The sequence below is a fragment of the Solenopsis invicta genome, chromosome 13, assembly GCF_016802725.1.
Source record: "Solenopsis invicta isolate M01_SB chromosome 13, UNIL_Sinv_3.0, whole genome shotgun sequence".
NCBI lineage: Eukaryota > Metazoa > Arthropoda > Insecta > Hymenoptera > Formicidae > Solenopsis > Solenopsis invicta.
Window position 1 is genome coordinate 10510814 of NC_052676.1, and position 23343 is coordinate 10534156.

General features: G+C 40.8%; 2 protein-coding genes across 2 annotated transcripts; one reads left to right on the forward strand and one right to left on the reverse strand.

Moving 5' to 3' along the window:
- Positions 1–4745: 4745 nt before the first annotated feature.
- Positions 4746–20677, reverse strand: LOC113006179. Its single transcript, XM_039456945.1, has 6 exons — positions 18259–20677; positions 16023–18071; positions 15650–15936; positions 5921–6543; positions 4971–5346; positions 4746–4919 (listed from the first exon to the last, which is right to left on the reverse strand). Exons 1-6 carry the CDS (start codon positions 20675–20677, stop codon positions 4746–4748), a joined length of 5928 nt encoding a protein of 1975 aa, XP_039312879.1.
- A 973-nt stretch (positions 20678–21650) lies between these two features.
- LOC105205001 (zinc finger MYM-type protein 1-like) lies at positions 21651–22838 on the forward strand. The gene has a single exon (XM_026132378.2). It carries the CDS (start codon positions 21651–21653, stop codon positions 22836–22838), a length of 1188 nt encoding a protein of 395 aa, XP_025988163.2.
- The last annotated feature ends 505 nt before the right edge of the window (positions 22839–23343 follow it).

Here is a 23343-nt window from a genome sequence, read left to right on the forward strand (position 1 = left end):
CGCCTCAATACCTGATAGTTTAGTAACGAATGTAGTGTCAACGTCTCCTGTCGAGTCCAAGGCGAAAGGCACCAGCAAAGCAGTTAGTGGTTGCGGTAGAACCAGCAACCAAAACAGGCGGTGTTCGTCTAGAGGCGTGTTGCAGTCTAGAGGGGCAGGCGACTAAAGATCCGGCCGTCAAGTCCTCAAAAACCCCAGGACCGGCAAGAAAAGCATAGCATTTGTCGTGATAGAAGTGCTTAGTAGGGCAATCACATCGGAGCGAATGCGCGGGGGAGATAAATTTCTTGTAGCCAGAACAAGCAAAACGCATCTTGAGTTTGAAAATCGAGACCACAGCCAATCACCGCAATATAATAGGTGGTACCCTCTTTAAGTGCATTTAGAAACAGTCTCACTCAGAGTGTGTTCAGGAACGCGGTTTCAAATCGTGAGTTTTTGGAACGCCAAAGTAAACAACAACGCGCCGCTGTGAACGTGCTGAGGCCGAGCCTGCGTCTAAGAGCGCAGGCGCGTCGCCTAATATGAGGTGCAGCAAAAAATAAGAAAAATTCATGTAATACTGCAAGAGGGGTACTCACAGATTCAAAGAACGCTGTAGGAATTTAGTTATCAATATTTAAGTATTGGTGCTGCCATCTATGTGTCACCAGCAATTAGGATTTAATGCATGAGATGACCACACACTCACTTTTACTTTCATTGTTCTGTTCTAAGTTCTTGTTACATAAGTATTTCTAAAAAATAAGTGTTCCGAAAGCTAATTCAATAAACGGTCCAATATATATTGATGTATACAGGGTGTCCCAAAATTCGCGTATTCGGAGTACAAGATGTGATACTTTATGATAAAAGAAACAACTTTTTCCTTTAGCAAAATTGCATGCGACAAGTAGTTTTTGCAAGGGAGCACGTTAAAGTTAACTAATAAGCGTTCTTCGCTCTGCGGCCGGCGCGCGCGTTTCTCACTCACTTGTACCTAGTCATTGGCTAGTGATTGTAAGTAATGTCTTAAGATGCTGATACAATTTTGTTATAATTAGTTACGACATTTTAAGACTGTAGAATCAATGAATAGTGGCCGTTAACCTCTTCCGTATTGCTTAAAATATGAAAAGTTAATAAATTAAATATTGATTTCATTCCTTACGTAAGAAATGAATAAAAAGTTATCTGATTCCATAGGTTTATTTGAAAATAAAGATTTAAAAAAAACAAAGAATTTGTTTAAAATTATTAATTTTTTAATGTTATAATTAGAACATAATAATGTAAAATTAGTAATAGTAATAGAATCGTATCAGCGTTAAGACATTATTTACAATCATTATCCAGCGACTAGGTACAAGTGAATAAGAAGCGCGCGCGCCGGCCCTGAGCGCCGCAGAGCCAAGAACGCTTATTCGTTAACTTTAACGTGCTTTCCTGCAAAAACTACTTGTCGCACACAATTTTGTTAAAGGAAAAAGTTGCTTCTTTTATCGTAAAATATCACGTCTTCTACACCAATTGCGCAAATTTTGGGACACCCTGTATATCCATTTATATACGTTTGCCTGCATATCAAATTTGTTCATTTTTTTTTGTCGAAACATTAAACTGTGCATTTTGGTCACATCATAATCTTTCTTGTTCATTTGAAACAAACCACGCTTATCACAACAAGGTTATAGGCCCAGTGCTGCGTGGCAAAGCGAACAGGAAATAACAAGTAATGATGAACGGGCAGGAATATACGATGGGAAACTTAGAAGATATTCAGGTATCTACTAACGAAGTTCCAAAATTAACATCACAACTCTTGCATTGACTAATTATTTGGAATAGAAATAGAGAATTCGATTGTTGTTGAGACAACAAGGCTGCTTAAAACTAATCGACGGCACGGAGTCTCCACCGGGATCGGATGCCTCGACGAGAGAAATAGATGCTTACCAACGTAAAGAAGACTGAGCAGTTACTACGATTTTGTTTAGTTGCTCCAACAAATTATTGGCCATTTTAGACGACTTAGATACCGCGATACGGACCTGGACTAAAATAAAGGAACACTTAGAGCCAACTATTAGAGCGAGGTTAGCCCTATTTAATAAATTTTACGAAATGAGATTCAAACCAGATGAAGACTCTATAGGTATGTACATTGGTGGGATAAAGAAAAAGATTAATGATATGGTAGAAGCTGGATTCATATACTCGGAGCAAATGGTAACATTTCAATTGATTAGACGCCTTCCAAAAGAGTATGATAGCATAGTTCAAACGCTGCATAGAGTACCAGACAAGGATTTCAAGGTTGACCACATTGTAAAGGCTTTGATAGTGAAAAATTGTCGTGTTAAACAAAGAGCTCGAGATGACAAAGTCGATAATGTAAACAACGCTTTAACTACAGGTAACCAAAAGAATAAAAGATATCAAAAATTGGGGCCACAACAAAATAAGGCACAGTCACCGCAACAAAAAGGTCAGATTACGTGCTTCAGATGTAGAAAGGAGGGACACATGGCAAAGGATTGTCGAAACAAATTTAAAGGCAATGCACGTACGGGGGACGAGGCAGAATTTTTGTAACAATACCACTTTGTTTACAATCACAAACTACTGAGAATAAGTGGATAGTCGATTCAGGTGCAAGTGCACATTTCTGCAATGACATCTCACTGTTTAAGAATTTTCAAGAAATTCGATTGAATGTGAAAGTTACTGATCTCAATACGATGAGTGAGGTAAAGAGTCGGGGAGACGTCACTTTTAACTTAAAGGTAGAAAACGAACGAAAAACTCTTCACCTGTATAACGTCCTATTTGCTCCTACTTTCAGAATTAACTTGTTATCTGGAGTAAAATTAGATCAAATCATCACGCCGTGATCACCGAAAATGCCTCTTGCATCTACAAACCAAATTGGAAGTTTTTCTTCGCATTCTTAAAGAATAGAATGTACATAGTACCTGTTATATCCGACGTGGACGAAATTACCGCAAACGTGTTAAAGATGGACACATACATTAATTTATAGCATCGCCGATTAACACACTCAAATAATAGCACTATTAGACAAATGATTCAAAAGAAAACAGTAACGGGAGCCTCTTTCTCAGGAACCAAAAAAGGAAAAGACTGCTCAATCTGTTCAATGGCGAAATCCACTCGTAACTCATTTAAACCACTTCCCAAACGAGTGAGTAAGGATATTTTGGAACTAACGCATATGGACATCTGGGGACCATCCAAGGTCAAGACAATGCGAGGCTTTAGATATTTTCTTTCAATCAGTGACGATTTTTCAAGAAAAGCGACTGTTTACTAATTAAAAGAAAAATCGGATGCATTCACCTATTTTAAGAAGTACATGATTAAAGCTGAACGTCAAATAGGAAAGAAACTAAAACAAATCTGTACTGACAACGGTAAGGGATTTTTAAACAACAATGTTGAAAACTTTCTTTATCAACACGGAATCAAGGCTGAACGTACATTGCATTATAATCCTGAATAAAATGGTATATGTGAAAAATTCAACCGCACCATCATAGAGGGTGTGCGAGCAACATTACTTGACTCAGGTCTCCTTGAGAGATTTTGGGGTGAATTACTAATAGCAAGTACCCATGTTTGTAATCGCTGCTTTAGTCACAGAACTAAATATGGCTACACCTCTAGGAAAATAGACGAACAAATGACCGTCAATTGGTCACTTGAGAACTCTAGGTTGTCGAGCCTATGTACACAGACCAAAGGTGACGAGATCAAAATTAGAGTCCAGAGCTGACATTAGATATCTGGTTGGATACTCCCTTTGCACAAGAGGATACCGGGTTTGGATTCTAAAACTAAATGAAGTAAAGGACACTATCCACGTTAGATTTGAAAAGTCGGTCATGTATAAGGACGACATCCAACAACGAAGAAAATCACAAGATAAATCATCTAAAGATACACTACTATACAATAATAAAAGCGAATTGGACTCTCGTCAAAGTAGAGAAAGTATTAGGTAGAAGAAAATTGAGTGACCGCATAGAAGTCTTTTATTATTTGACTCATAATCCAGATGGCAAGCGAGAACGAATGAGATCTTTAGATGTCCAAAAATATTGCGAAGAGCACTCGATCGAATACCGTCTAGAAAAATTCGACTTCAATACTAAAGAAGAGATCGAACACGTGCCAACTCTCAAACCCATCGCAAAAACGAATGTTGAATCTTCTGATAGCAAATGAAGCTTCTGATAGCATATGAAGATCTGGAAAATAGCGAAAACAAGAGTGGTTTGGAAACATGACTAGTAAATGACAAGAACATCCAGTCTTGAAGCTTTTGTAGACATTGATATTGTTAACTAAGAGGGTTTCCGGATGGATGCCACGTGCGTGTAGGGCACTTTGCCGACGTTCCGCAAACATTGCAGCTTGCATCATCAGGGCTGAGAGCTCCGATACTGAGCTCCCTTCGGTTGTGGTGGTCCTTATATATCCCCGTTGCTCCCGGTGGGGGGTGGAGTAGGGGGTTAATTTAGTCAGCCAATCAGAGCGTTTTGATTGACCAGCCGGTCAATTGAAAAACCCAGGAGAACGGTATGCTAAATAGAATTTACTTGAAGGCCTTTGTAGTTGTTGAGGTTGTCAGGATGCTTCAAGATTTCCAGACCTTCCCGATATTTTTTGGCGAAGTAGCCAAAATATAACGGAGGCCAACATAGTAGACTTATCATACCGCACGGCATGTTGTCTCGGCGACTTCAGTCTCCATCCAATGTTCCGCCAAGGCTGATTGCAAAAAGTGGCTGTATTTGGCACACCTCTGGTGTTCCTCGATCCGTGTACTGATCTTTCTCCTGGTTTCTCCTATGTACACTTTTCCAGACGCAAGGTATCTTGTACACACCTGGTGTTTTCAGGGTTGGTCTTTGATCCTTGGGGTTAGGGAGTAATTGAACAATTTTCTTCTAGGATTTGAAGATTACCTTGATGTTATGCTTACTCAAAATTCTGCCTATGCGCTTTGTTGTACCTTGAAGATACGGAAGGACAGCCGTCATTTTTTTTTCTCTTTCTTCATCCAGAGTTTTGGTGTCATTGGGACTGGAGATCTTGTTCTTTAATCTCTTAGTTATCTGATTAACGTTCTTGCTGTTGTACGCATTTCTAGTCAAGGTCTGATTAAGATGTTGTAACTCCTCATCTAGGAACGTTGGTTCAGAAACTGTGAGGGCTTTGTATACCAATGAGCTGATAGCTGAATTCTTTTGTGACGGATGGTGATGGGAAGCTGCGTGAAGATATCGGTCAGTGTGGGTTGGTTTTTGGTACACCTGATGGCCTAAGGTATCATCTCCGTTTCTTCAAACCAACATGTCTAGGAAGGAAATTTGGTTTTCCTGTTCTACCTCCATTGTGAACTTAATGTTTGGATGTTGGGCGTTGAGAAAAGTGAGGAAGGGTGGAAGAATTTCTTTGCCGTGGCTTCATATAACAGATGTCATCTACGTATCGGAACTACGTGGAAGGTTTGAGGGTGCGGTTTTCAGAATTTTGGCTTTGAGATGTTCCATGAAAATGTTCGCAATAATGGGTGAAACAGGGGATCCCATTGCTGCTCCAGAAGTTTGTTCAAAGAACTCTCTTTGAAACTTTAAATAGGTCGAGGTTAGCCAATATTCTATTAGTGGGAAAACGTTATCTGGAAGTTTGTCAGACTTTTTGATAATGTCCAACGTATCCTGGATCGGAACATTTGTAAACAATAAAACCACATCAAAACTCATCAGGATGTAGGTTTCGTTTTGATCTTTGCAATTTTGTTCACAAAATCAATAGAATTCTTGATGTTAGATTCATTGAGACCAGTGAGTTTTTGAAGTGGTTTGGTGAGGTAGCGGGCTAACTGGTAAAAGGGTTCCCCGATATTTCTGACAATAGGGCAAAGAGGGACCGATTCCTTATGAATCTTGGGGAGGCTGTAGAATCTGGGAGCCGACGATTCCCGGGGGATAAGGTATTTGGCAATTTCAGGAGAGAAGCCTGAATTTTGAGCAGAACGGATGTTTTCTTCTCTATGGTGGATGTCAGGTTCCGTTTCAGTTTTCTATAAACGCTGCAATCCGAGAGCATAGCATTGACCTTATTACAGTAATCTTCTTTGTCCATTACCACTATGGCATTTCCTTTATCCGCCGGTAGAATTAGAATGTTGTTGTTCTGTCTCATATTCCGGAGTGCCAAGCGTTCTACTCTGCTGATGTTTTGGCTGGGTGGTTTAGTCTTGCGGAGGATGTTGACTGCTCGTTGTCTAATGTCGTTGCTTGCTTCGGGTGGGAGACGGAAGATAACTGTCTCAATTTGGCTGATAATTTCTTCCGTAGGAATGCTTGTGGGGGTAACGACAAAATTGTGTCCTTTTGAAAGTACAGACTCTTTGGATTGGGACGTGACTGCTGAGGTTCTTAACTGTGTTGGAAGTGGGAATCCAGCCTGTGGAGAGATCTTCTTGTATTTTTCCTCCTGTTTTCGTTTTCTCACCTCGGCAGAACGGACTGCCTGTTCGTGTGTAATACGGTCCAATGTTTGTCACAGTATAATCCAAAAAGCTTTTGGGAGGTACTGGCTATACTACTTCTTTTGGTTGCCGAGATTCTTTCCTTCAACAAAATAAAAAAAGTCAACAGTATAGTGGACCTACTACACGCGCGCTAATTTTCAATCTTTCATTTTTTTTAATAGGCTAGCAAAAAATTAGATTTATTACATATGTTTCAGATTAAGTAGACCTAGACGCAGATTTTTTTTTTTTTTACGAAATTCGTGTGTTAACTTTGTATGGTTCCCTCGTAAGATTCGATCACAAATTTCATCTTTCATAGAAACCTGGCTGCAGTGTAGAAAGGGGCATAGGCTGCTCTTTATCGCATATCCAAAGGCCAAATAAAGCACAGTAATACTTTCAGGAAAACAAACTGGCGAAATTTGACGTTGAATTTCATGGCCGAGTGGCTCGAAGAAATAAAACCTTGCGTGAGTCCAAACCGATCTGTAGAATATTTATACGCTCATGGCGAGTCGTCGTTGTCGTTAAAGCACTTTCCGTCAATTAAGCTCCTACTTTTCTCTTTCTTCGAAAAAGTTGAAAAATGGCAAACTTTTTGCAATCAATTCACCACGTTCACTATTAATAATAAAAATTTATCTGATTTTGTACGTATGCATTTTCTAGTCTCTAGTCTAATGGCCAGTGCTCGTGTCGTCATAGATAGTATTGAAAGAACAGCAGATAATTTCATAGTCACATGGCAAGCTTTCTGTATGCGATTCGAAAAAAAACGACAATTAATTGAAGTAAATGTTGCAAGTCTGTATAACCTACTTACGATTAGCGAGCGACTTAAATGCGCTGCAAAATCACGTGGACAAGGCATTCGCAGCACTCCAGCGACTTAACCGAACACCGGACGACATACTCAATAACATTCTTGTTTATTTCGTTTCATAAAGTCTCAATTTGGTTACTCGCAAAGCTTGGAAATTCAAACTCAGCGAACAATCGCAACCGCCACGGTAGGAAAAATTAAGCCGGTTCATATCATCGTGCACCTCTGCGTTAGACAAACTCGTAACACTAAATGAATCAACACGCTCTTTTAAAATAGTGCTACGGCATCCATTACCGTTGCGCCCATGTGCCCTCTCTGTAATGAGCATTTTATAAATATGTGTTCACAATTTATTACAAAAAATCCGAGTCAACAGCGTGAAGTCATCAAGCAAGCTAAACAATGCTTTAATTGCTTTAGCAAGAATCATATACTTCAAATGTGTTCAAGTAAATAAACTTGCCGATATTGTCAACAAAAACATCACACGATGCTTCACCTTGATTCAAATTCTTCGACAGACTCGGACGATGTTACTGCAGATCACATAATGCAATCTAGCAATAGTAAGAACGTAAACATATTACGCTCGTCATGTTCCGTGCAAACAACATCACAAATTCTTTTGAAAACCGCTCGAGTAATAGTACGCGCCCTTCAGGACCGTGCTCTCTCAGCTAAAGCTATACTCGATCAAGATTTTGGAGCTACATTCATTTCAGAAAAATTTGCTCACATATTAAGATTACAACAAATTAAAATTTATAATTAAAAATTATAGTAGTTATAACAGTTATTGGCTGCGTTGAAGCTGGTACCTGTCGGCACAGCGCGATGATTCGTATACAGTATAATAAAGAGTCTATATTTTCGTCCGACAGCCTATGGAACTGTGGTTTATATGTGAATTACATCTTTTTCTGATAATATTATAAAACCATAACATTGATAACTAGAAAATAAAAAATTGTTCCGGTTAGGTTATTCAGTGTTCCTTGACTCAAAGTGTTAGCAGCAAATATACTCGCACGCTTAATAGAATTTGTCACTCCTTCCTACTCCAATCGGAGTAGAATTAACCATTTTCGTAATTTGATAGTTTTGACAGTTCGATTTATGTATGGTTTGATATTTCATAACATTATGTTGACATTAATCTTTATGAATAATTTAAATTAAATAATCATTAATGAACAAGATAAAGTTTAAAAGTGACTCCTTATCATTGTTACGTCTACGAGTATTTTCCTTCACTTATGGTGTCAGTACTGAATCTCTATTATCCGAGGCGACTCGACGCGCTCAGGATAAAGATCGCAGAGGGCTTATAATCGGAAAATATAAAATAAACAAGCCCATGCCAAACATCGGCCAGCAAGAGCATTGAGAAGTCTGAAATGATCGGCTGTCATTCAAACTGTTCCACTAAACGTCCCACCACTCGTAGCTTGCGAGATAATAAATTGGATAACCGACATACTCTATTCGGTAAATAAGCCTAGTTTATGAGACAGGCGGAATACACTACCAAGACTATATATGGGAATGAAAACCCAGAGAATCTCACTCCATTCTCTGATGGTACTAACACCGCTTGACTAATCACAAGACAAAAAAGACGCGATAAACAAATTAGAAACGTCTTGATTGGATTTGGTTGAAACGATGGGAGACCAAAAATAATCCGATCCACCCACTTTTCTTAATATAAAAACGGCCGCACAGAGTACAGAGCGTCATTCCTTAAGTCATTTTTGAGCTCTTTTAAAGTTTTCTATTATTCAACTCATTCTTCAAATTTGGACTTAGATTTCGACTGTTCATAAATTTATACAATTCTATTCGGACTTTGAAAAATCTTAATCGCGAGTACATTGAAGAAACATAGCAACCTGCAACCAAATCCAACCAGCCATTGACTGTCTCTATACCAAGGCCCAATAGCCCTTCTGCTGCGCACGTGTTTTCCATTGTTTTGTGATCCGACTCCGACCAACAAATAGTAAGTGACCTGAGCGACCTCTTATTTTATGTTATTTGTGTAAATAAGCATAATTTTTTTTTTTTTATTGACTCTCCGGAAAGAGACGCGTCGCTTATTGCTAATTATCTATCCTTTTAAAAATAATTATACTGGTCAACAAAAATTCAACATTTTTTTGGCCTTAAAAAAAAATAAAGTCGTTTCTGGTAGATTTTGATGTGTTGATTACGAATCTGGTTACAGAAATGTTGTATCACGTCAAGTTTTTGAGATATTCTAACTAAAAGTGCAAAAAATGAGGTTTCTGGCCATTTTCTACGACTTCTAAAATGTCTAACAATTTTTTTTTCCAGCATCCAACTTGATATCACATTAAAGTGTGATTCTTACTCTTTCCAATGTATATTTGACTGCTATGATACGATTTCTTTTTTCGCTGAAATAAAGAGAATTAAACTTTTTTGTTTTTTTTTACATTTTGATTCATCATCTTAGATCGGCCATTTTGAATTTTGAAAATCTGTCTTCAGATTTATAATCAGCGATATAAAAAACGCTCGAATACAAATTTTTGAAACAAACGGTTTGATACAAATAAATGTGACACAAAAGGTTAAAAAACAAAACAAATTAATTTGCTCTATTTCAGCAAAAATAATTGGATCTTTACAATAAAATATGCGTTAAAAAGGGTAAGAATTATACTTTAATGTGACATCCAGCTAGACACTGGAAAAAAAGACAATTTATAAGTCGTGGAAAGTGGTAAAAAACTTCATTTTTTGCACTTTTAAGTTAAAATATCTCAGAAACTTGACATAATACGACAATTTTGCGGCCAGATTCGTAATCAGCACATCAAAATTCATTAGAAACAACTCTATTTACTTTACAACTAAAAAAATATTGGACAATATTTTTTTAGAACTGTATACAACCAGCGATTTAAATCCGGGTAATATTTACAGGACAGGTGCCTATGGCACCGCGGCTTAGCGGCGTCGTACGCATGTACTCGTGCGTTCGCGTTGTTCGGCGATCAGGTTAGAGGTCTCTAACCTATAAATAGCCTCGTGCTGTTTAAGATGACCGAGCGTTTGTAGGCCAGATGACCGTGCGAGCACGGCGGTACCGCGCAAAATTTTTTTTTACATTTTGATTCATCATCTTAGATCGGCCATTTTGAATTTTGAAAATCTGTCTTCAGATTTATAATCAGCGATATAAAAAACGCTCGAATACAAATTTTTGAAACAAACGGTTTGATACAAATAAATATGACACAAAAGGTTAAAAAAACAAAAAAAAATTAATTTGCTCTATTTCAGCAAAAAGATCTGATCGCAGACGGGCGCAACGCGTGGCGGTTAACAGCGCTTATTTTCCGGCGGGTGGCAACGTTCTACGCCAAGAGCACTTGGTAGAGGCGCGGAATTCCTGCACCCTTTGTCGTGGATTGTTGCCGAGAACAGGAATTAAGATGGGATTTATCGAGCAGTCAAGATCGCTTGACCAAGCCCAAGATCGCTTGGGCCCAAGATACTTGACAGAAAGCAGGATCGCAGCGGTCGTGTGCAAAAAGTACTTTGCGGAAGCCAAGGCACTTGACACCGTTTTAAAGAGTGGCTTCTTCTGGTCGGATCAGGAGAAAAGAACCACGAGATGCGCGTTCTTGTAGCTTATATACTCGAGCTCGGTGGTTAGGAGATGCTCGGGGAACGGTCGGAGGCTTAGCGGAGTTAGCATCCCCGCCACTCGAGATCGGACACGGCGCGTTCTTGAACGTTTGAAATCGGCAACGACTGCGTGTACGCGTCGAGATTGCCGTCATGCGAATGCCTCGTTTGAACGTGCGCAAACGTGGAAAATATTATTGGCACGGCGCGCCTTGTCGCTGCTGTCCGGCGGATATTCGGCCAGATAGCGTGAGACGATAGACGGTCCGGGGGTGGCGTCAGGGCGGTTTGTTACAACTGGCAGTAAATTTTGGAACGCAGTCAATGTATATACTAACTTTTTCTATTTTTATAGAATAATAATTGCAACAATGAGCGATCTAATTAATTTGACAGATAACATAATAAACAATAGTTTACCGACAACAAATGATATTTGTAAAAAATCAGTAGTTGCTGAAAAAGTACGTACCAATAAAATGGATAAAATGGTAATATAATTCTACATCGATATAACTATTATATTTGCATAACAACGAATAACAATTTATTTTTTTAATACATTTAATGATTGGAAAATAAGCTAACGAGAGTCAGCGCGGATAAGAGTGCGCAATCACAAGTATTGATATTAAATTGTTTATTCAATTTAAAATTACAAAACGAACATTTTGACTCGCTTTGGAGTCATCTTCAGCGTAACAAAAAATAGTAAAAGTAATAGAAATAAGAGAAATAAGCCATTATCAAAAACGGGAAACATCCGAGTCGCCAATGGTTTGATAAATCCATGGTGGCATCTTTAACCGTGGTAGTGTTGCAAGAGATGACACTTAACTGTATAACAGTCGTATTATAGTATTTTGAATGTCAAAAAATTAATTTAATTGAGACTATTTTTTTGTGGCCGTGTCGCAAGAAATGATACTTTACTATATAATTGCCAAATAATTGTTTTAAATGTCGAAAAATTATTTTAATTAAGACTGTATTTCCTCATGTATCCCCATTTGTGCTGATGACGACTAATGAAGTTTTAGATAAGTTTTGTTCAAAAAATTAATTTCTCTTAACGGAGTAAGCATTCAAACGTTATTCGTTTCATACCAACACGTGCTCACAGTTTCAAGTCCGAATGCAAACTAACTGTCCGAAAAATCACATCTTATACGTTACACAGAAGGTCAGGCGCTTGAAAATAAACACGGCATAAACAAATGCATAAGTACCAACGTATAATTACTGTAAGTTAAAGGAAGTCATATTATTAAAAAATATATAGAATAAAATAGTGTTGAGTCAAATATTATAATGAAAGTTAATAAACCTGTAACGGTACGCGATTTCGGTGTGACGGTGCGGTGCGGTGCGGGAATCGGTCCGGATAAGGTTCGTCAGGATGGTCAGGAGTAATGATTATACCCAGTGTTTCAAGTTGACAAAATAGAGAATGATTTATTTAGAATATGAGTGGTAGTTGTGACAAAATAATAATTGCGAAAAAGAGTTAACAAAATGAAAGAGAGCTCGTCGGCGTCCAGCCAATCGCTGATAATCGGATTGCTAGTTGCGCGGCGGAGTGACTTCGGAGACTAAAGGTTTATTAACGATTTATACTTAAACAAAAAAACTTAACTACTTATTTATATGCTTAAGCTAAACTAGTGTGTAGTCGGATACTACGCGGTGAGTTATGCGGGCTGTTCGCCCGTACAGTCGAGGAGTCGCGGGGCGTGGCGGGATTGGCTAACGCGGTGGTGTAAGTGCATGCGCAAGTGCGGATCGTTGCCGGCGCGGTCGCCTCCGCGATTCGCCCGAGCGCGCCCCGTGCAAGTGGGACGCTCGATCGGCAGGTTTATGCCCTGCCGATGAATAGGTTACGAAACGTGGCCGTTTGTCGGTGCGGCAGTAAAGGTACTCGAGGGCGACGGTAATTGATCGAGAATGCTCGGCCGGTTAGGTTAGGTTAGATGACTCTCGTTAGCTTATTTTCCAATCATTAGGTATAATGACGAGCATGCTCGTCGAGGATCTCGGACGTGATTGGTCGAGAATGCTCGGCCGGTGATAATGACGAGAATGCTTGTCGAGGATATCGGAGTCGACTGGTCGAGGATATTCGGCCGAGGATATCGACGGGAATGCCCGTCGAGGATATCGGAGTGCGACGAAAATGCTCGTCTTAAGGAAGCGATCGAGAATGCTCGGTCTGTGGACGGATCGGATAGTCGGACGGATCTGCCTTGTGCGTTCCCACTGCCGGCTTATACACAGGGGCGGATTTCTCACTAGGCTGGATAGGCTATAGCCTAGGGCGGCAAATTTTAGGGGCGGCAAATTTTCAACTTTTGAATTAAAAAAAATTTATTAACACTCGATTTATATTTGAAATACATTCTGATTTTCATCAAAAGATATTGATAGATTTATATCATAATATAAATATGTTCGTGATCATTATTGTTAAAGATCGTATAAAGTGCTATTTTTTCCGGCGTTTTTGGCAGAAATTATTTCCCGTTTTTCTCCTCCAATTCTCAACCGATTTTGCTGAAATTTTTTCTTTGAGTTTTTTTAATAGTAAAATTAATTTTACGTTCTTTACATTTCTGGGTTTATATGTTCGGAGTAACATTAAATATCATAGAAAAAAATGTCAACAAAATCGGTTGAGATGTGGAGAAGAAAAGCTGGAAACGTGCGCGCGCGAGAGAGAATGTGCATATGCATGTGAGTTTCATTTGTTGGCGCCGTTGCTCGAACTCGAAAAACAGTAGAAAATCAAAGAATAGGGATAGACGAGATGCTGGCGCATTAATGTACAGAAGGAGCGAGCGACTCGTGACTCGATTGTCATTGCAAACAGTGAATATTCAGCGACGAAATACATTTTTAAGAATCAACCTTATTTCTGTGCCTTTTTTCCTCAGTACATTCAATAGCATAAATGTATGGTATTATTGTGCAAATTACGTTCCAGTAAATAGTTCCAGAAGTGTTTTAGGTATGTATAATAAATCAGAAAAAATTTAGAACATTTTTTTTAATCTGAAAAAGTTAATTTTTTTAAAGTATTTTTCGATTATTAGAAAGTGATATATATTTATAAATTTTTATAGAACTATTTTTTACAAAGTTCAACGATGAGTGACGGAAGAAAACGATTAAGCGGTTATCAATTCAGAAAAAATGCTAAAGAAAAAAGGGAGAAAGAAGAAAAAGTATTGAAACAAACTGCTACACTAGAATTATTTTTTTCAAAGTCTAACAGTACTAGTGTTGCTTGTGCTAGTACAAGAAATGATAATAGTGAAACAGAAGCAGTTAAACGTGATAGTATCTTAAATCAGTCCACGACTGCAGTTTGCAAGGAAGAAAATGACATAATAATAAAAGACGTAGAAAAAGAGACAACAACAATAAACGAGATCGTCAGTACATGCGATAAAGACCCGGCTAAATGGATATTAAATGAATCAACTCGCGATTATTTTGCTGTCAACAGATTTATACAAAATAAAGATGCTGATTTTAAATTATCGAAACGAGAATATTCTGATCAAGCACGCTATTTTTCATCGAGTTTATTTCAACGTAAATTATTAAATGGTGAAAAAAGTTCAAGAACATGGCTTATATATTCTGAAAGTACAAATCGTGTATTTTGTGGACATGTCGATTATTAAATGTGGATAATTATTTTGCAAAAGAAAGTTTCAATGACTGGAAAAATATGATCAAATCTATAGAATGACACGAAAATTCCAATTTTCATAAATCATCTATATTAACTTTAAAAATAAGAGGAAATAAAATAGGACAAGTTGATAAAACGTTGATAAAGCAATTAGATGAAGAAATATCTTATTGGAGAAAAGTGTTACAAAGAGTAGTAGCTGTTGTGAGGTGTTAGTAGTGCGCACTTAATCGACGCGTAATTGAAGGATTTTGGACTGTGAGAATCGGAGCTATGAAATACACAAACCGTTAAAGTTCACAAATTGCTTTAATGCCACTTAGACACTACAGGCACAGTTTTAAAGGAAGTACTCTGAGGTACACCGACAGACACAGTCGTGTGAGTTTAATATGAGATTAGAGATTTAATTAACCGGCAGTCATGACCGTACGACAAGGAGTCTTGCCAATATCTATCTGAGAAGCAAAAAACGCCTGCTTCCCCTCGAGCGCTATCGGACGCCCAGAGGGGGCTTGCGCAGGACACCGTCGTAAGGTGGTGCCCTCGCGTGATAAAGGATCGATATCGATCGCTCGCAGTAGCGGGTGACTCGTGTTCGCGTATTACGCTTTTCCCAAACATGCCGCTCGCCTCGTACTGATAGTACGAAACGATGATATACCCGGGAGACCAAGCATCACGCTAAATAGAACTTAGTGTAGCAATATTAGTTGATAAAGCTAAACAATAATACAAATTAATAACGACGCAATGAACTGTGAATATAAAGATTAGTTACAACGCATGAGATAAACAAATTGAGATGCTATCGCCGCCCGCCATGGGAGCTCTACTGCGGCAACCCCGCATTAATTTCGATAGGAAGCTTGCATAGCCGGTTAACGGCACGCCTTCTTGTATTCGAAAGCGTCCTTACATCCACTACCCTAACGAGACCTTGAGGGTCAGGATAGATTTTTACTACTCTCCCAAGCTCCCATTTCGTTGGCGGTAGCAACGGGTTTTGAACTAATACTAGATTATCGACTTTGAAACTAGTCGATTTCTGACGCCACTTATAGCGCTGCTGTAACGTGTGGAGATAATCTCGCGACCATATCCGCCAAAACTGCTCGTGCATCCGCTGTACACGCTGCCAACGATTGAGTCGCGTTTCCCTCAAATCCAATACGGACTCCTCAGGCATCGCAATCAGCGAGGTACCTATAAAGAAATAGGCAGGAGTCAAAGGCGAGAGATCGGAGGGATCATCGGACAAGGGAGCTATAGGTCTAGAATTAGGTTTAGACATGACTCCACTTGAGTTAGTAATGTAGTGAACTCCTCATTTGAAAGCGTGTGAGCACCAATTACACGCCGTAAATGGTGCTTAACCGACTTTACGCCCGCTTCCCACATTCCTCCAAAATGTGGGGCTGAGGGCGGTATAAATCTCCAAGTGATGCCGTCGGAGGCTAAATACGCGACGAGATCAGGATCACGCGACAGAGCTCTGAACGCATTGCGCAATTCTTTTTCGGCACCCTGAAAATTGGTCCCATTATCACTGAATAATGAGACCGGAAGACCCCTACGAGAGGTGAATCTTCTAAATGCGGCCAAAAACCCATCGCTGGTATAATCATTGGCCAGTTCCAAGTGTATGGCCCTAGTGGCCAAACAAACGAACACAACCACATAAGCCTTGTGTGTCCGCTGGCCACGTCCTACTATCGGAAGGACATGAAAAGGACCGGCATAGTCTACGCCGGTATGTTGAAACGGACGAGAAGGGTTTATTCGAACGTCCGGCAGATCACCCATTTGCTGCAATATCGGAATAGCTCTGTGGCGGACACAAACAACACACCTGTGAATGTGATGTTTTACAAGGTTTCTAGCATTTAGAATCCAGTACTGTTGGCGTAAAACTCCTAACGTCAACTGTGTCCCACCGTGAAGCGTTCGATCGTGTGCCTGCGCAACAATCAGCTCCGATATGCGATGCCTCGGTAGTATGATGGGATGTCTCTCATCGTAAGAGAGGGACGCCCGGCAGAGACGTCCCCCGACACAAAGGTTATCCTTCGTGTCTAAAAACGGGTTTAGATTTTTCAAGGGACTAGATTTAGACGGGCCCTCACCACGTTTTATTGCCTGGATCTCATTCGAAAAGTTAATCTTTTGTACGTACGCAATCCAAAAACTACGAGCCTGTCTGATAGCGTCACTCAACACATATAACGTACCTAATTGATCACTATCCGCCCTTCTAAGGCGCTGTCGAACCTTATGAACGAACAATAGGCAATAGGCCGTGATCCGCAACAACTTAGGCCAACTGGAAACTTGCTCGGAAAGATCCCACCCTGCCGCGCCCCGCTGAGCTAAATAAACTGGAACGCTACGTCGTTCCATGTTTCCGTCCGATCGAAGGGAGGAGGGCTGTTCCGACCACACAGTCGAGGGTGACTGCAGCCATTGAGGCCCACTCCACCACAACGAGTGCGACTTCAACTCCTGAACGCTGATGCCGCGCGACGCACAGTCTGCGGGATTTTCTTTAGACCCGACAAATAGCCACTGAGCTTGCGGCAAGCTTCTCTGGATTTCTGATACCCTATTGGATATGAAAGTCTTCCAGGTATTGGGGTGCTGCTTAATCCAAGCAAGTGTGATCATGGAATCTGACCAGCAGTATACTGGTACTGAACTTAACCTTAAAGTACTAACAATATTTTTAAGAAAACGAGCTAGTAAGGTAGCTGCACACAGCTCTAACCTGGGAACGCTAACTGTTTTAATAGGAGCGACCTTAGATTTACAGGCTAAGAGTGTTACTCCAAAGCTGCTTCCAGTGTGAATAATGCGAATGTATACAACGGCCGCATAGGCCCGTGTTGAAGCATCCGCAAATCCATGCAACTCGATACCCAGATCGGAGTTGCTTTGATTTGTCCACCCTGGGATCGAAATCTCTTTGAGATCTGTCAGACTATGAGAATACTCAGTCCATCGTTTCTCTAGATCACTCGAGAGCGGGCTATCCCAATCAACCTTACGCAGCCATAGTTCCTGCATGAAAATTTTAGCGGTGATTACCACAGGGGCAATCCAACCCAGTGGATCAAAGAATAGCAAAATGGCGGACAGCACGCTACGTTTCGAGATCACCGGAAACTCCGGAATTTGTATCCTGAAATGGAATCGATCAAGTATAGGACTCCACGAAATTCCTAAAACCTTGAAGGAGGAGTCCTCGTCAAATTCGACACTATTGTCCTCCAGTCGATCCGACACTGGTATCTCCGACAACAATTCGTCATAGTTTGACGTCCATTTACGAAGGTGAAAACCTCCTTTCAATAACAAGGCATTCAACTACTGACGTGTGGATTGTATGGCGGACACACTGTCTGCCCCAAACAACACGTCATCTACATAGATGGAATTATTGAGTATAGACACAGCCAGCGGGAATGCAGATCCCTCGTCCTCGCATAATTGTCGCAGGACGCGCATTGATAAATAAGGCCGAGGCGGTACCGTACGTGACGGTGATTAAACGGTAATGATGGATCGGCTGGCCTGAACTAGGACGCCACAATATCCTCTGAAAGTCAGTATCTAACGGATGAATCATAATTTGTCTAAACATCTTTGCGACGTCAGCGACGAAAACGAAGCGATGAGTTCGCCAGCGCATAATGATAGAGCAAAGATCTGACTGCAGCTTAGGTCCAGTAAGCAACAGATCATTTAATGAATGCCCGTTGTCCATGGGACTTGAGGCGTTGAATACAACCCGTACAGGGGAAGTACTGCTACTCGCCTTCACCACTGGATGGTGAGGCAGATATAACGAATTATTATTAATGACCTCGTTCGGGTTTACACGGGTCATGTGACCCATTTGCTCATACTCAGAAAGAAAGCCACGACAGCTGGCAGACAATGCACTATCGCGAGCTAGACGTCGCTCTAACCTATCAAAGGCATCAGAAGCGACGTGAAAGGAGCGACCGACCTTATTCAAGTAATCGGTCCGAAAAGGTAAGCAAACCTGATAGCGTCCGCTTGGCAAACGAGAATGTGTAGATGCGAAGTGCCTTTCGCACTCGACTTCCTCTTCAGTGAGGGGATTAGAAACCGAGACTTCCTCTATCTCCCAAAACTGCCTCATCAGCGCATCCGTTCCAGGAGAGCTAGAGCAGCGTAACGAGGACACCGACCTAGGATTTCCTTCAGACGTGTCGTTGCACTGGCCGAAGACAACCCAGCCAAAGATAGTAGGTTTCGCCATGAGATCAGAGCTCGGTCCTCGGCGGGATCCATCCATTGTTACGGCCTTATAATAGTCAAGTCCTATCAGTAAATCGATAGGTTCATCACTGAATGGATCAGAATCCGCAAATTTTAAATTCTGCAAATGAAGATGCGCAAGTAAATCAACAGGACTTCTTGGAGCATAAGAAGTAAGTACAGGGAGGATAAACGCGATCACTGTAACTGTAGTACTCGACTGTATACCCGCACTTAAATGGAGCTTAACTGCATGAGTAACGATCCCAGCCTGTAGATCACCCATGCCAGTGACAGTGTAATATACTTTAATACGCTTTGCTTTTAAGGCTTGAACAGCCCTTTCAGTGATAAATGTAGCCTCAGCGCCCGTATCAATCATGCCTCGAAGGTTTATACAACGCGCTCCATCAGTACGTACAAAGATTCCTGCAGTTGCGAGTAGTACAGTACCCTTGACCAGGAAGGAACGTGAAGGAGTTGTTACCCTTGCTGAAAGACTTGATTTAGAGGGGGCGTCATTTACTGTGTTTACACTGGATGTGCTCGCTATAGCAGGTGTACCCATTGTCGTTTGTCCCCCGCTGATATCGTCGTCATGCAGAAGCGTATGATGTTTGCGTTGGCAACGTGCACAGCGGCCCCGCGATTTACAGTCGCGCGGATAATGGCCTTTGTTCAAACAATTATAGCAGCAACGGTGCTGCCGCGCAACATTCTTTCTCTGCTCCGTGGATAAGGATTTAAACTGAGCGCATTGAAACAAAAGGTGCGAGTCCGCACAGTATAAACATTTAACATTAGAGATGGCAGCCGTCAACGACTTGGTGGCTGCTGAGCGATTTGTTTTACTATTATTTGAACTGCGAGTATCTCCCGCTGCATTCAAAGCCAGCATTCTGCCAACAAGAAATGTGCTCAGTTCGTTAAAGGAAGCTGGCTCTCGTTTATTGCCCAAGCTGATTTCCCACTCAGTGCGGGTATTCACATCAAGTTTCCTGGACAGGATGGCAACCACGAAATCATCGACGCAATTTCTCTCGAGACTACGTAACGCAAGGACCGCATCATTAATACTATCATGCATTCGTTTCAATTCGGAGACGGAATGAGCCTTCATCGGAGTAGCTTCTAGGATAATATTCAGATAAGAAGAAACAATCGCGCGGTTATTTTCGTACCGTTCTTTCACGGCTCCCCATGCTAACTCATAATTCGCTTCGGTAACGGAAATATTTTTAATAACAGTGCGAGCCTTGCCAGTCAGACTCGACTTTAAATAATGCAGACGCTGCACGTTTGTGAGGCCTTCATTTTTTATCACAATCGACTCAAAAATATCCCGAAAATTGACCCACTCCGTATACTGACCGGAAAACTTAGGAAGCTCTATTCGCGGCAACGGGATTGAGCTTGGCGGACCCGAGCTTAAATCTAAAGTACTACTTGCGGTTACATGAGCGGTAGGTCTCGTCAACCTCTCTAATACTTCGCTCAGATAGTCAGACGCTTCGTAGTAGTCCTCTGTCGCCTTCCGAAATTGCTCCTCACTGAAATACGGCCATTCATCTCGCTCCGCTGGCTTGACTGCCGCCTTGAGGTCCGCATGTAGCTTTTGGCACTGAGTCCACTGCTTCTCCAAAATGGACATCCGGTTCCGCATGACGGATGTAGTAAAATTGCCTTGCCCCAACTTCTTGAAGTTGTCGACCGTTCTCGCAATCTGATAGAGAACGTCTTCTTGTTCTGCTAATAGCCGCTCTATAATGCTTGCGCAAATACGAGCTAGACAATATGTCTGACACGGGAACCCGTGTCGATCCACTCGGCCCTGGTACTCCTGGAGTAAACGCTGGAGCACGCTTGCCGAACTCCTTTTCCGACGCGCGGCACTGCTCACGCTCCGATATTTGAAAGTCACGTGATAAGCAGAGCGTTAGATCACGCCTGTGTACTGCTTTGTCGCTTGTACGCACGGGATATGGTACACTGCACCTCTAGCACGCGTAAATTATCAAAGGTCAATGCACAAGAGTCATATGCACAGAGCACGCGTGAGCGGAACGGCTGCCGATCATGTTGCCGAATCTCGGCGATCACGTGATCACCAACTTTTCTATGCCGCAGTGAAACGGGCCGATAATTCACAAGTGTGATCGGATTGCGGTCCACAGTCTATCCGATTCTCAACAAATCCGGCTCGAAGGACCAATTCTTTTCTTAGGAGTGCGCACTTAATCGACGCGTAATTGAAGGATTTTGGACTGTGAGAATCGGAGCTATGAAATACACAAACCGTTAAAGTTCACAAATTGCTTTAATACCACTTAGACACTACAGGCACAGTTTTAAAGTAGTACTCTGAGGTACTTGGTACACCGACAGACACGGTCGTGTGAGTTTAATATGAGATTAGAGATTTAATTAACCGGCAGTCATGGCCGTACGATAAGGAATCTTGCCAATATCTATCTGAGAGGCAAAAAACGCCTGCTTCCCCTCGAGCGCTCTCGGACGCCCAGAGGGGGCTTGCGCAGGACACCGTCGTAAGGTGGTGCCCTCGCGTGATAAAGGATCGATATCGATCGCTCGCAGTAGCGGGTGACTCGTGTTCGCGTATTACGCTTTTCCCAAACATGAGGTCACTTTCTTCCCGTGCACTTCCATTGAGAGGTCACGAAGAAAAGTTTGGATCACCCAAAAATGGAAACTTTCTTATGGCACTAGAATTAATCTCACAATTTGACCCTTTTTTGGCCAAACATATTAAAAGATATGGTAATCCAGGTAGTGGGCACACTAATTATTTATCTGCAACGATTTATGAAGAATTAATTCAGCTAATGGCCAAGAAGACACAAGAGACTATTCTTGCGGAAATTAAAAAAGCGAAATATTATTCTGTGATAATAGACTCGACACCCGATATATCTCATATCGATCAGTTGCTTTTTATTATAAGATATGTTCAAGAATGTGGTTCACCAGTAGAACGTTTTATTATGTTTCTTCCAAATACAGGACATAAATCACAGGAATTAGCAGAAACCGTCACCAAAACACTTATTGATTTGGATATTGACATATCTAGTTGTAGAGGCCAATCTTATGATAATGCTGCTAATATGTCTGGTGCTTATTCGGGACTTCAGATGAGAATCAAAGAACTAAATCCTTTAGCTGAGTATGTGCCATGTGCTGCCCATTCGTTAAATCTCGTAGGAACCTGTGCCGCAAGTTGTTGTACTGAAGCAACAAATTTGTTCGGTGTCCTCCAGGAACTTTTTAATTTTTTCTCGGCATCCACACACTGGTGGGAAATATTACAATCATATATGAAAGCCAAACTAACACTGAAGCGACTGTCAACAACACGGTGGTCTGCTAGAGATGACGCTTGCCGAAGTTTGAATGAATCTTGGTTGGAGATTATTGAAGCTTTGTCCTTCATTGAAAATAACGCAGCAGAAAAAAATATAATCAGAAGTGAAGCAAAGGGATTGCGAATTCGTTTAGAACGATTAGAAACCGCGTTTATGGCTATATTTTGGGGTACTTTGCTTTCAAGATTAAACGCATCAAGTAAGAAACTACAAAGTATAGATATTGATATCTCCATTGTTTTAGAATTGTATAAGTCTCTTATTAATTTCGTCCAAAGGATTAGAAACGACTTTGATGAATTTGAGAACAAAGCGAAATTATTGTCAAATGAGCAGAAATACGAAAGATGTAAATCCCGAATAAAGAAAAGAAAATTGCAACTTGACGAATCACGAGATGGCGATGCTGATGAAACGTTCAGCAGCACAGATCGTTTTTGAATTGAAACATTTCTTGTAATTTTAGACAGTTTACGAACTGAATTAGAAAAACGGTGTTCTGGGTATGAACTTATACATGATAGATTCATTGTGCTCATCAAATTAAGAGAGTTGAGTTCAGTAGAAATAAGAGAACATGCTATCCGCGTCTGTGAAGGCTTTCCCGATGATATTGAACTCAGTATTGTTGAAGAATTGTTACATTTGCGTGAACAATTACTCTTGCCAAAAAATATATCCGTGTCAGTGCAAGATATATGCACATGGATGAATAAACATGATTTATGCGATGTGTATCCGAATGTGAATATTGCAGCAAAAATATTTAGAACTAAAGCATCCTCAAACTGTACGGCTGAACGTTCATTTTCGTGCTTGCGACGAATAAAAAATTATTTGCGATCTGCAATGTCAGAAGATAGATTAAACGCGTTGGCACTTCTGTCAATTGAGTCCGAAATAATGTCAAGAATATCTTTTGATGACATTATTCATTCGTTTGCTA

Coding starts and splice junctions, on each gene's coding strand:
- LOC113006179 (XM_039456945.1), bottom strand. CDS start 20,677: ATGCGGAACCGGATGTCCATTTTGGAGAAGCAGTGGACTCAGTGCCAA. Junction 6,544..15,649: donor GTCTCGTTAGGGTAGTGGAT/GTAAGGACGCTT, acceptor ACACACGAACAG/GCAGTCCGTTCTGCCGAGGT. Junction 5,347..5,920: donor CGGTCCCTCTTTGCCCTATT/GTCAGAAATATC, acceptor GTTGGTTTGAAG/AAACGGAGATGATACCTTAG.
- LOC105205001 (XM_026132378.2), top strand. CDS start 21,651: ATGAGGTCACTTTCTTCCCGTGCACTTCCATTGAGAGGTCACGAAGAA.